This window comes from Callospermophilus lateralis, chromosome 15, assembly GCF_048772815.1.
Source record: "Callospermophilus lateralis isolate mCalLat2 chromosome 15, mCalLat2.hap1, whole genome shotgun sequence".
In the NCBI taxonomy this organism is placed as follows: Eukaryota; Metazoa; Chordata; class Mammalia; order Rodentia; family Sciuridae; genus Callospermophilus; species Callospermophilus lateralis.
Window position 1 is genome coordinate 67,618,828 of NC_135319.1, and position 14,115 is coordinate 67,632,942.

At 46.6% G+C, this 14,115-nt stretch overlaps 1 protein-coding gene across 10 annotated transcripts in view; it reads left to right on the forward strand.

The window, feature by feature from the left end:
• Pax2 (paired box 2) overlaps nucleotides 1-14,115 on the forward strand; it is a 78,088-nt gene that overhangs the window by 20,521 nt on the left and 43,452 nt on the right. For all 10 annotated transcript variants that reach the window (XM_076834386.1, XM_076834387.1, XM_076834377.1 and 7 more), the window contains exons 4-5: nucleotides 10,567-10,652; nucleotides 12,233-12,352. In XM_076834386.1, the coding sequence (XP_076690501.1) occupies nucleotides 10,567-10,652; nucleotides 12,233-12,352 (206 nt within the window). The remainder of the gene's footprint in view (nucleotides 1-10,566; nucleotides 10,653-12,232; nucleotides 12,353-14,115) is intronic.

Here is a 14,115-nt window from a genome sequence, read left to right on the forward strand (position 1 = left end):
ACAATAATTCAAAACAGAAACACAGACACTGCCACCAAACAATACTCGAATTCCTTCGACTCAGTGTTACACAAAGTACAGTCACCTTGATACAACACCACGTAACGAACCTTCTACCACCTGCCAGAATGCGTCAACACAATTCAATACACAGTAACACACAGCACATTTCAAACTCTCAGTCCCACCCCACAGGCACTCTGTACACAAAAGCTAGAGTCAGGTGGCCACCAGAGCAATGGTAAACATTGGTCAGACATACACAGAGGGAGAGCCAGCATTGCAACACCCAGCCCCTCTGCACACCCTGCAGAAAATGGTCACAGCTGCAGTCTTCTGAAGCTTGGGAGCAGCCTGCCAGAGAGCAGCAGCACCATCCTGTCTCTCCAGCAGGTGGATGTGTCTAGACCATCACCTCCAATAAGGCCTCCGGGCTCTCATTGCTAGTAAGAGAGTAAACTGTCCCCTGAGCCTCCTTCCTGAGACAGGACAAATCAGCTCTATCCTGGTTGGGGTTTAATAAGACTTGGCTGTTACTGAAAATGACAGAGCTCCAGGGATGGAGGGAAAGGTGGGGGTGGGGGTGGCTCGCCAAGCTGGGTGCAGGAATTCCCCTCTGACTCCTGCCTTCTGTGGCCATTCCAGAGCCGAAGCCCTCTTGCTGGGTGTTCACTGAGTATCGATTCAGTCTGCAAGCAATTTTAATATTTCTTCAGGGACTTTCCAGCAACAGCACAAGTCATTAATTCACCCTCCCAAATTGCTTATTCAATAGCAGGAACATGGCTCCTGAATAAAGTCCCAGAATTTATGTGACTTGGACGAGTCAGGAGGTCAAACAACTGTTATGGAGCGAAGTTAAAAATCCAAATAAAATATTGACACTTTTTTGGGCGGGGGAGGGTTGAAGCCAAGGTATTTAAAATAGGTTTTTGTTGCAGTGCCCCCAGGATAAAGAATGGAAGGAGACTGAAGACAAGTTGGAGTTTATAAAATCAATGGAATTTATTGCACATCTACTTGGCATTTAATAATTCTCTCATTTCCACATCCCCCACCCCACCCCATCCTGGCCATAGACAGAGAGATACACAGGTATACAAATGCACATTTATGCACGTCAATACCGATGCACAGACCAGTATAAAAACACAGTTGTGATGTGAGAATCTCAGATGCCCTGAGAAGAGAGCAGTGATGGGCGTGGAGTCTCACCATGGCTAACATATTTAACAGAAATAGACACAACTTGGCAGATATTCATGAAGTAGATTTTGATAAATATATCTACTGTTATAAATCTTGGATCAATGCATTAGAGCCAACAGGAATATAAAGATACACTAATCATAGAAATAGTTTCTAAAAGCACAGAAACCAAGAAACACATCTATATGCAGTATTATGCAATCATATTAATGATTCATAAATTATGATTCATTTGTGACAAATGTGATTCTTATTGAATGAACTATGGCACACATAAAGGGCAAGCATGTTTAGAATCATAGCCAAATGCATCTGCTGCTAATTGTCTACAGATACATTTGCTTAGTTGTGCAGACCATGCATGTGGAAAGACTTAAAAAAAATGTGTTTGTGCTCAAATAATTAATAAACACAAAAATTATTAACATGGAAATTTCCCAGAGGTCCTATCATTCAGCCTTCAGATACTAGAGACACAGACCTGAATCTAAAGTCTGGCTACCGTGCCATTAAGCATGTGACCTTGGGCAAGTTGCTTAGCCTCTCTGTTGTTGTAAAATAGAGAGCAGGCCTATTTAAGAGAGTTGTGGTTAAACTGGGCATGGTGGTGCACACCTATAATCCCAGTAACTTCAGAGGCTGAGGCAGGAGGATTGCAAGTTCAAAGCTAGCCTTAGTGAGTCCCTAAGCAACTTAGAAAGACTCTATCTCAAAATTAAAAAAAATAATAATAATAATAAAAAGAGCTGGGGATATGGATCAGTGGTTAAGTGCCCCTGGTTTCAATCCCTGACACCAAAAAGAGAAGAAGAAAGTTGTATTACTTAAGATTTGAATGAGAAAATACACTGATAGCAATACCTATCAGATAGTGAATATGAATAAAGAATAGTTATTATTTTACCGTTATTATATGCACCTCTTCAGTGAGGCCTACTTTCTCATGAATTCTAGCATCTGTTCCTGATATGGCTGATTTATTCTACCTAGTGGTTAGTAGCACGAGTGTGGGAGAGATACACCTAGGTTTAAATTCTAGTTCTGGGCTGGGGATGTAAATCCGTAGTTGAGCACTTGCCTAGCATGCACAAAACCCTGAGTTTGATCCCCAACACAAATCTGGTTCTGTTATTTAACAGCTGTGTAGTGTTATGCAAATTACTTAACCTCTCTGAGCCTTAGTTTCCATGTCTATAGAACAGAGATAATAATCTCCATAGGTAGTTGTGAAAATTAGTATCATTGTGTTTTGTACAGTGTTTACCACAGTGCCTGGTACATGGTGAGATTATGTTAACTCACTATATCCCTTAAGATTCTATTATTGTTGTTATTGATATTAATAGCATCCATTTGTTATTCGACAAATAATTATTAAGTATTATGTTCAGTTGGGGCCTTGGTGCTAGGTGGGGACATCTGTCCTTGTAGAGCTCAGAGTCCAAGGGAGGACTTAATGTGAGCTGAGTAGGCAGGGCGTCAGGACTCAGTTCTGTGTGGAGCCCAAGGGGAAGAGGGAAATAGGGAGAAATAGATGGGAAATCTCAGGGGAAGCCAGATTGGGGAATGTTTTGAAGACTAGATTGAGGAATTCTGAATTTATCCTGTAGGTAATAAGAAGCAATTGTGGGATTTAGCCACATCACTTTCTTTCAGAGGGAGTCAGAGAGGGGCTGATGGATTGCTTTTGAGTACCTGAGTAACAAGATGAGAGGTGAAAAGGGTTAGAGGCAGGGAGACCAGGCAGTCACTAGTGGGTCTATACCTACTGCTGCCAAGGTAAACACCCCTCCAGGTTTCCTTCTGCTTGCACATGGAGGTGGACTGGCTTGTGGAGAAGGATGGAGAGGAACAGAATGGGTGCCTATGCCCAGCAGCAGCCCCCACTCTCCATTATATGGTGGAGTCCTCAAGCCTCCTGAATCTTCCAAGCAGGACCATGGAGTGGACAGCTGGTAGACCCCAGCTCCAGCTAGAAGCCTTGACAGATGAGGGCAGGGCCTGTGGCCAGAGGAGCTAGTCTGGTCACGCTCTGGGCTTGGCATGCACCGCAGACTGGTTTCCAAATGGTTAGTTAAACACATTGCCCCTTAATTTTTAAACCTATGCATATCTTGAAGTTAAATCAATCCATATGCTTACCATTCATCATATAAACCATCACTATTGCCCCCTTGGGCCAGGCCCATGGCCCATCTAGCCCGGTAAATTGTCTCTGGCCTGGGCTCCAAGGGACACGTGGTAGAAGGATTATCGCCCTTAGTGCCAGTCTGAGAAGGCTAAGCTGATGCATAGAATATGCCTGGTATCAAGGAAACCACTGGGAATATATCATCCTGAAATGTACAAAAACTATTTTGAAATGATTTTTACTTTTGACCAATAGCTTAGTTTCCACAGAGGGCCTGGTAGTTTCTTGAATTTGGATGACAGCATCAGTCAGAGTCAGGTTTAACAAATGGTAAGAAATGTATATGGATAGGAGTATGGAACTTTCTTCACTCACTAAGATTTCCTCCTAACTCTCTCAAGGACCCCATGTAGAACCAGTAGGGTGGTTCCCTCACCCCCTGGATTAAGCTTGTCTCAAATATTAGAGTACATAAATTTGAATTCAGGCTGGGTGGGGTGGCCTGTAATCCCAGTTGCTCCAGAGACTGAGGCATGAGGATTGCGAGTTCAAAGCTAGCCTCAGCAATTTAACAAGGCCCTAAGCAACTTAGTGACATCCTGTCTCAAAATAAGATTAAAAAAAAAAAAAAAAAATGGCCGGGTGCAATGGCACACGCCTGTAATCCCAGCAGCTCCAGAGGCTGAGACAGGAGGATGATGAGTTCAAAGCCAGCCTCAGCCAGCCTCAGTAAAAATGCTAAGCAATTCAGTGAGACTCTGTCTCTAAATGAAATATATAGGGCTGGGGATGTGGCTCAGTGGTCAGGTGCCCCTGGGTTCAATCCCTGGTTTAAAAAATAAAAATGATTGGAAAAAAAAAAAAAGAAACTTGAATTCAGGATGTCAGAGGAGGGATCAGAGGTTTGTGTTTTAGTAAGTGTCCTAGGAGATTCTAATGCAGGTAGTTCAAGTTAATACTTTGAGGACACCCTTCTGCAATCTTTTTGGTAGAGTTCTCATTTCTTGGAGTTTAATTTTGACTCCTGAGAGCTGATGAAAGTGGCAGAAGGTCTTGATACATTTGGGAGAAATCTTAGCAACCTGTGTATCCCAGCTGAGTCCTGCTACTGCCAGAAAATAAGGAGCCCAAAAGAAACTAAATTTCAGTTTTCAGTTTCTGGGATATGAAAAAAGGAATATTCTCATTCCTTAGAGTTCTCTGAGTAGGGACCATTTTCAGGAGAGGTGAAAACTTCCTGGGTGATCTATGATATCTCCCTTGAGATTCTGCTATGAGAAGTCTCCAGCTGTTTGTGTTGTTGACTTGCCTCAGGGCCAGGCCTGAGATCCACACCTGATACAGGCAGCTCTCAAAGACTCCAGTCCTAGCTATTATCAGCATTAGTCAGGCAAAATATCCTTTGCTGAAGTAAATGTAGTTTAGTTCTCTAGAACGATCCTGCTTATAATGCATACTCAGGCAACTTGAAGTCACTGATGGAAGCCTCACCAACAACTTGTCTGGCTCAGTGGATAGTGGGGCCATCTAGCCTAAAACATTCTCTACCTTGGAGTTCCTCTGATTTACCAAATCAGGGAAAATTTTTCCCATACTAGGGTTTAAGTATTTTTTGCAGACTCTAAACCCCAGGACAATTTATGCTGATTCATACATGTATATAACACATGTATGTAGATAGCTGACATTTTGCTTCTAAGGCTCTTTGAACAAAAACCAATGATATGACCAGGCTTGAGACCAACCTACTGTTTCTCTAGAAAATATTTCCAAAGTTGGGACAGCAGACTGTTCTAAGTACCTGGACAAGATTTCATGGAGACATGTGGCAGATCCCATGTACACATATTTTCAGCGCTGGTTCCATTTTCTACTGAGGAATACTGAGGTTCAGAGGTGTCCCTTGCCTTCATTTCTTAGAACATGGGATTAGAAATAGAATCCAGGAGTTTGGATTCTGGGCTTTGGGATTCTTTTTCTGGAAGCAGTATAATTTAGTGGTGAAGGTGTTAGGGTCCCTAAATTCAAATCCAAGATTTGCCACTTATAAAATGAATGCCCTCAGGCAAGTTATAATATGCTGCATCTGAAAAATGGGTTGTTGTGAGGATTCAGAGACCCACTTGTTGGAAGCACTGAGAGCATTGCCTAGCACACAGTAAACATGCAGTAGACTGGTTTTATTACTGAAGTCCTGCTGAGGAAGCATCACTCCTAGAAATCTTGACCAACATAGTCCTGGAAATGCTGCCACCTCACTCCTGCCAAGGTGAGCTGTCTGAGGTTGCCTCAATGCTAATAGGACCTCTTCCTGTCTCCACCTCAGGGGAAGTTTTTGCACACCATTTATTATCATATAATATAATGCAATATAATATCATACATAACATAACATAATATGATGGGTAGGTTAACTTGAAAACCCTGAGGCAGACTGTGGATGGATGGATAGATGAATAGATACATTTGTACTAAGTATACATACATTATATCATTCTATTGATTTGTAAAAAGTTCCCGGTCTGCCTGGCTGTAATGAGATTTTTGAACTTTGCGTGGCGATCAATGAGAGGAATATTATTGGCCTGGAGAATTGATATACCTGCTCTCAGTGGCTTGTTCTGCTCCCAGGCTGCCCCGGCCCCCCAGGTGTACGATTCCAGCAGACACTTAACCTTTTTTACAGTGTCATCAGGCTAAAAGGAATCTAATAGTGACACAGGACTTGTGCTCAGCACTCTGCCACTATTGCTTTCCTGTCACAAATAATTTATAGCCTTCTATTTCCATCTCTGAGCCTGCACCCCAGCCCTGCCTCCTGCTTTCCCCCAGCTCCCAGGAATCAATAAACTCACATAGCCATAGTGGGACTTCAGGGTGCAAGGACTGGACAGATGGACAAAGAGAGAGAAAGGGAGAAAGTGGCAGAGAAAGAGAGGGAAGAGAGAGAGAAGGAAATAGGAAGCAATGAGAGGAAGAGGAAGAGGGGGTAGAAGTAAAAGAGCATTGGGGGGGTCTCCATATGCTTTCCTGGAGATGGAGGAGAGTGTCTCTCCTCATTCATGAGTCTAACAGACTGTTGCTGAAGACTCACTCATGGCTTCCATTCTGACTCACATAGCCCATGCAAATTGTTTTGATCTCCAAATAGTGGGAGGTGGAGGCCCCTGGGAACCAAAGAGAGAGTGACCTCACCACCTGCACCTGCCTCACCATCCTTTCCTCTAGAGCTCTGCCTCAAACCTCTATCATCTCTTTGGTCCTCTGTGGATCCCTCCTCGTATCCCCAAATGGGGCTTTATCTGGTCCCTACCCTGTCTGAAAGTCTTTCTGTGCAACATCTTTTGGGGTCAACCTGTGGCCTCAGCTGCTGCTGTTTCCTGTCTTCACAGTACTCTTTCCCAGTTCTTGTAGCTTGCAGCATTGACCAAACTGGAATATATTGCATGGGAAGGTCTCCTGCCTGCAGCTGGCTCAGCCCCTAAATTGAAAGCAGCCAGGCCTAGGGGTCACCTATAGAAATAATAATACTATTGGGCACTATTGTCATGGCTATCATATACGGGGTCAGCCATCATATTAATCACTTTTCGTAGATTATTCTTATTGTAGTTCCAGAAAGTGCCTAGTAGTATTATCTTATATTACTGATAAGTGAATAAAAAACAACTGAGTTTTCCAGGCAATAAGTAATAGAGCTGGTATTCCACTTTAGGTAAACTAAGCTCATTGTGCAAATTCCCTTGCTCTACTTCCATCCTTGTGAGTGTGGGAGACTCTGAGTGCTCAGAAGCCCTGCACTAGGCACAAGTGAAAACCCTGGGAAAAGCAAGCCCTCATCTGAAATGGAAAGGAAAGAGCTTCCTATGGAGGAAAGCCTACTAGAAAAGGAAGTGGGGGACCATACCCTGTCTCTCCATGAAAATGGGAAATGATACCTCCTAGCTGTGCCTTCCAGGGTCCTGTCCACATCCTCCAAGGATCCATATCCTGGGACTTGACCTTTCTGGATAAACCTTCCTGGGGCCATTGAGGAGATTGGCATGTCTTGATGACTTGTGGAGCCAAGGATGGAAAAGAATTGGAGGAAGAGGAGGAGGCATGGGGAGGAGAAATGTCAGGCAGCCACCCTGCTTTACCTCTTGTTTTCAGCCCTAGTGCCATTCCTATGAGTTACTGGGTTATATACAGGATACAGGAGTGCACTGGATGACCTTCAGATTTCCACTATTCTAATTCTTAAATTCCCTGTGATTAGCTCTGGGGACTGGCAAGGGCCTACTGCTTGGGGTCATAGATAGACACCAAGAACATTAGTAACTCGCAGCAGGCACCCTGCCTAAGTCCTCTCCCCTGCACCAAGCTGCTGTCAGGGAGTAGTGATTTTCCATCACTTGCTGCCTCAGCTAAATCTGCACCAGTGCCCCAGGGGTCAGAGGCTCTGGGTAACAAAGACAGAAACTCCACAAGCCCGTCCAGTTATCTGTCTCACCCGGCCCCAGCCCTGGGACTCCCTTAGTCCAGAGCCTATCAGTTCTCAAGTAGAGCCACTCACAGGATCCGGGAGGCTCTAGACACTTGTGCTGTAATGAATCTGCGGCAGCTTCTCTGAGCTGCTCAGCATCCTTCTAGACTTTTCTTGTTAGATCAGCCTATGCTGCCCTCACCTACTTTCTGATCTTTCCTATTGTGGTTAGGCTCCAAACCTTCTCCTAACTCTCAGCTTTGCTGAGAAATAAAAGCCACCGAAGTTCATTTTTGAAGCTTTTGAGCCCACCTGGAAGAATGCTGTTTCTTGCTTACTCCTCCCTGTGCCCTTCACTCCATCTCTTCCTTGTTCTGCCTTGCCCTCTGTCATGCACAGTCTCTCTGGCAACTTCGGTCTCTCCCCCTTCACTTGTTCTTCTTCCTCAGCCCACAAACTTATTCAGGTATTTCCTACCCTGAAACCCTCTCCTTCCACTTGGTAGCCAGTTCCATTCTCTGATTTCCACACAGGAGTCTCCTTTCACTGCCTCCCTCTCCTCCTGACCACTCCTCCATTCATTCTACCTGACTCTACTCCAGACACTATGCCGAGACTACTGTTCTCCCCAGGATCACTAATGGTCACCCAAACACCCAAATCCCCATTTTATTCTATTTTTGGTGCTGGGGATAGAACCCAGCACCAAAAATAAAATAAAACCCAGCTACGCAAGTAATTTTCCAGGGAGCTACACCCCCAACCTAAATTATGTTCTTCTTAAAACATTCTTCTCCGTGGAGGCTGCCTGCAAGGCCCAGGTTCCACCTGTATCTATCCTGAGGCCTCTCCTTCCCCTCAGCACTCCTTTCCCCAACAGACTCCCCAATCCCTTTCTGCCACATCAGCAATGCATGGATGTGTGCACCTCACATGCTGCATGTCTAGGGTAAACATCACCACTTTCCTCCAAAACCAGTTACCTCCCTGCAGCCTGTTTTTAACAATGACATGGACTACAGAGCTCCCAGTGGCATAGCACTGAGGTTTTAGAGCCATGGTTACCTCCAGTTAGTTACTAAATTCTGTCCATCCTGTCTTCACAGTGTCTTGCAAATCCTTGCCTCTCTTTCCTAAGACCAGCTCCTTATCACGTCATGCCCAGATGTTACCTTCCTGGGATTGTTTTTACATGCCATTTCTAGTTTGAGAAATTACTCATGGCTGGAGACCCTCTAAACCTGGCTCCCACATGTTGGAAGGATGGCAGAATAGCAAAAGACACAGGTTTGGGAGACTGAATTCGGACTCTGCTCTAGCTGACAGTGGTGTGATCTTAAGTAAGCTATGTAACCCTGATCAGCTTGGTTTTCAATCTGCAAAATGAGGATCCCAATATTGACTTCAGAGGTTGCTGTGAGACTTAACAGGTACATATAAGTAATATAAATTGTGTAATATTAGCACATAATAGATGTTCAATAAGTGGGAAATAACTATTTTAATCATTGCATCCAAGTTTTCAGCCTTATTTCCTCTTGTCTCTTTTATGAATCCATAAATGGCGTCTGTCAGGTGTAGGCATTAACCCCTGAAGCCTCATGCTCCCCTGGCTTCCCTGCTATACTTCTGCCCTCCTCCAGCTCTTCATACAACACCCTTCCTTCTGCTTGTTGATTCATCTTAGAATTGTGTTATCTTTCCGGGAAAGAGATTGTAACAATCCTGTAGACCAGACCAGGCCATGGGGATAAGGCTCCTCCTCCTAATGCTAGAAAGTTGGGGAAGGAAGATTTATATTCAAAGAAAGTGAGTAGCCCAAGAGGATCAGGCAGTCAGTGCCAGAGGATGCAGAGCAAGAACAACCCCCTTATAGGTGAGGGAACTAGGGAAAAAGTGACGAGGTGATGGATTTCATGCATCCACGGGCCTTTCATTGGACCCACAGATGGAGTCCTCAGTCCTGGCCCCTGAGTTGGTCTTTTGTATCATTGAGCCCAAGTTTTGTAGATCACCAAAAGATAGGCTCATTCCAGCCCCTGATTGTTTGACTTGACCCTCTGCCCCCAGAGGTGTGTGGGGAGGGCAATAGTCTTCTCAGCCAGGCTGATAAAGAGGTGATGGAGCCAGTCAGCCAGGTGGAGGCAAGGCTCTGGCTGGTTTGAGAGCAGTGAGTGGGCTCAGGAAGAGGTTGTGCAGGCCTGACATCTGGCAAAGGGACCATGTGGTAACCTTGGAATTCTGGGGACAAAAGGGTTACCTGTTACCCAGCCATTTCCTGCCTGATGTCTTACTTCAGGATATCGATAAAACATGCCACCTCACCTGGGCTCTGGAGGACTATGACATGCTCCCAGTAGGAAAGCCAGCTCCAAAATCTCTCCAGATTCAGGGGGTTCTGGTACTAGAAAGTGCACGTATATGGTTGAGGAGGGAAAGGTAGAAAACCAGTCACCTGGCTCTGCCAACCCCCAGAAGAGAAGACTCTGTGCTCTAATCCTTGCTAGCAAAAATCAAGATACAATTCAGATGACGCTTGTGGCAGAACAGGAGCAGAGCCTCCATCCAGAGCTATAGTAGTAGTGATCCACAGAGCTGACAGGAGAGAAAACTCATGCAGTTGGTGAGAGCAGGAGAACAAGGAGCAGACAGGCAAGGACGGAGCTGAGGAGCTTGGGAGGGCCCCTCTGCCGGGCTGGACTGGCGCTGGTCAGAGCAAGATGGGCATAGGATTCATAATGCTGTTGTGATGCTGTTGCAGGATCATCCGGACCAAAGTTCAGCAACCTTTCCACCCAACGCCGGATGGGGCAGGGACAGGAGTGACCACCCCTGGCCATACCATTGGTAAGAGGGCTCAGAGAATGGGGGAAGCCTGCCCCCCACCCAGGGAAAGCCAGGAAACAAAGACCAGCCCTGGGAATTGCCCCCTCCAGTGAGATTCAGGACCTGCCATGTTTCCCAAACCCTTCTCTTCTTCATCTCCTAGAGGCTCAGGGTCTCCTAAATAAGATTAGTTCACTACACTTGGTCTCTGTTCCCACCTGGTACCCTGCCTCAGTCTGTCTATGTTCTCCTTTTCCTCCTTTCTCACTCTTACATCAGCATTTTTCTTCTAGCATTTCTTCTTCTTTTTCTTCTTCCTCTCTTCTTCTCTATCACCTTTTATTTATGTGACTCTATCTCCCTACCTGTCCCTCTTTCTTTCTTGTCTACGTTCTTATTCCATCTTTGTTTTTGCTTTTAATTTTCAAAATTATCCTTCTCTCTTCTCCTCTTTTTTCCTCTCTCTGAGTTTTCCTTTCTCTCCTCTCCTTTTTTCTTCTGCGTTTAGCTCTGGATCTTTCCCTCTTCCTCACCTTCCCTCCTAATGGCCTCTTTTCTCTTTGCCTGTATCCCTGATCTCTGTCTCTATCTTATCTACTTTGTAGCTCTCTGCCTCTTTCCAGCCTCCTCAGTTCTCTGCCTGTACTTAGGGTCTTTCATAGACATGGCCCAGGCCTACCAGAACACCTCCTGACACTCTTCTGTCCCCCGACACACGCAGACTGACTCCTTTCTGGCCCGTGGACAATTTGTGTTCTTGTGGCCATAGATGAGGTCTGGGGTTCGAGGACTAGGACATGGTTAAATTTTTCCTGCTGCCTCTTTGGCAGCTGTCCTTTTCTTGACCAGCAGGAAGTAGAAGAGGCTGATCCCAGCCCTCCTAGAGTTGGCAGGAACCCTTGTTTTCCAGACCTGGGTTACAACCTGTGCTAGGAGGGAGGGTGGGGCTGGGCTGGGCCTGAGCTGGTTACTGTGGAGTGAATGTGCTCACTAGTCTGTGCCTGAGGGGGAACTGAGGAACTTCTCAAGTGATTTTAACACCAAAGTAACTGGGAAAAAGAACTGAGTACTCCTGGGAACCTCAAGACCATCCTGTATCTCCACAGAATCACAGTGCTCTTAGAAAGCCCCAGGCTGTAAATCACAGTTAGTAAAGACTGCCCTGGAGACTAAGGAAAATGAGATGGGGTTTGTCTGGAAGGATTTGCCCAGCTCTGGGGATTGGACGAGCTGTGCCAGAAGGCACCCCAGGAGCTGTGCTTTCTGGAGGGCTACAAGGTACCTTGTAGAGAAGTCAGCCTTGGTGATTCCTGGGCCTGTCACCATCCATCCATGGTGGAAAGAGTTTGAGGCACCCACTGAAACCCACAGGTCTGCAGAGAAGGCCTAGGTTGACTGCTCATCACTAAAGCTGGACAGAAGTAATAACAACCTGAACTGTATGTGTAACACATTTCCCCCCTTAAACCTCAGAGGAAGAGAGGAATATGGGCTCCTCATCCCTCCTTCTGTCCTCTGCTTCTCTCTGCCCCCAGCCTTGGGGCTTTGGCCTACGATCACGACTGCTATCCTGATGGCATTTCCTCCTTACTCTCGCCCAGTTCCCAGCACGGCCTCCCCTCCTGTTTCCAGCGCCTCCAATGACCCAGTGGGATCCTACTCCATCAATGGGATCCTGGGGATTCCTCGCTCCAATGGTGAGAAGAGGAAACGTGATGAAGGTAGGGAGGAGGGAAGAGGTTTGGCTTCCCCTTCGCATGCTTTGTCCTTGGACTCAGATCTCCGGTTTCTGCCTGGCCTCGCAGCTGCTCTGCTGTGAGATCAGTTTTAGTAGCAAAACCCAGGTCCCCCCACTGCCCTGCTGGCTCCTGGAGAGAGGGAGGGAGGTTACTGGTGGGGCCACCAGCTTAACCATCTGCTCAGCCCTGACTGCCTCACCTTCAGCTGAGACTCACCCCAGCTGTCCCTGTGGGGTTTCAGGAAAGGCATGAACCATTTACCTAGGGAAGGTTTTGGAGGTGTGGGGAACAGTTGGTCTCTGACCCAAAGATGAAAGGTGAGCCTACTTTATTCTCACTTGATCCCAACCCATAAGAAGGTATGGGTGATGGCAGGTGCAGCTGACCCTGGTGTCCTTTCTCTGTAACACAAGGACATTGCCTCATTAAAACCACTTGTGTCACTGGACATGGGACCTTTCTTCTTCTCCATGGGAGAAAACACCACTCCACTTTCTTGTTGGCCCTTCCCCTCATGCCCTTGGAGCACTCCAGAAATAGCCAGACCATCAGGTTGGGAAGAGTTCAAGGGAAGGGGAATAAAGAGAAACAGCGGGGGAAGGAAGGAAGGAAAGAAAGAAGGAAGGAAGGGACGGAGGGAGGGACAGAGTGGTAGGGGTGAGCTTGAAATGAAGTGGCAATAGGGTTCCTTTGGTGACCATCTGGTTTTGTTCTGAAGCACAAGGCCAGGGCACAGGACTGACACGTCCAGACAAACAGAGAGCCCAGTGTCTCAGGCCTGCTTCCTGCCCCAATTTTCTCATGGTCCTAGCTGGGGAAGTGGTAACCTCTTGGCTTTGGTAGAAAGCAGTAGTTAAAGGAATCTCCCATGGAATTCTGAGACAGAATCCTCCAAAGATGAGCATAAAGGGTGACCATATATATTCCATTAGCCCAAGAAGTTCCAAATTTATGTCTTTGTCTCTTCATCTTGACCCAGCAACACCTCCCTTTCTCTCAAGAATGCAATGTTTGGACAGTTTGTCCTGTGGTTACCCCAAGCATAGACAAGCCCTTGAGCAAGTGAAGAATGGAGAAGAGGGACAAAGCTGATATTCCATGGGCCACAGCCTGGATTTCCTGGGCCCAGGCAGAGGGAAGAAAGAGTGTGAGGCCGGGCCTCCAGCAGACGGGATGGAGTGTAGGAGAGGCCTAGGTCTGGCAAGACAGTGATGACCTGGTGCTGGCCTCTTTCCAGAAGCCCTAATAGCCTCGTTTCACAGGGAAACAGCTTGTCTGGCTCTATTTCTCCTTCTTCCAAAATATCCAAACCCATTTGGCTGCCACGGCCTTTGCCACTCACTAAATTTCATTGTGGTTGTTTTGGCGGCAGCCCCTGATGGGCAGTGGGAGGCAGCGTGAAAGGCCCTAAGTCCCAGCTCTCCCTGGGACTTCCCATACTCAGGCCTTAGCCAAGCTCCCTGGCACCCTGAGTGCTTTGGTAGAATTTGCCTCTCAAACCCTAAGCGTTTCTCTTTAGCTACCAACCCCTGTGTTATTCAGAGTATGAGATGTCCAGGGGCCAGGGAGGCACCACTTCTGTCCACCCTACCCCATTACCCCCTTGGCCTGAGGTTGGGGGCATGCATGCCCTCTGCGGACATCCCATGAAGGGAGGCTGGGGTAGGAAGGCACTGGCCTGAGGCTTTAGCCACCCAGGGCTAGGCCTGGCAGGCCCAGGACAGAGTGCTGTCCTCTCAGAGCAG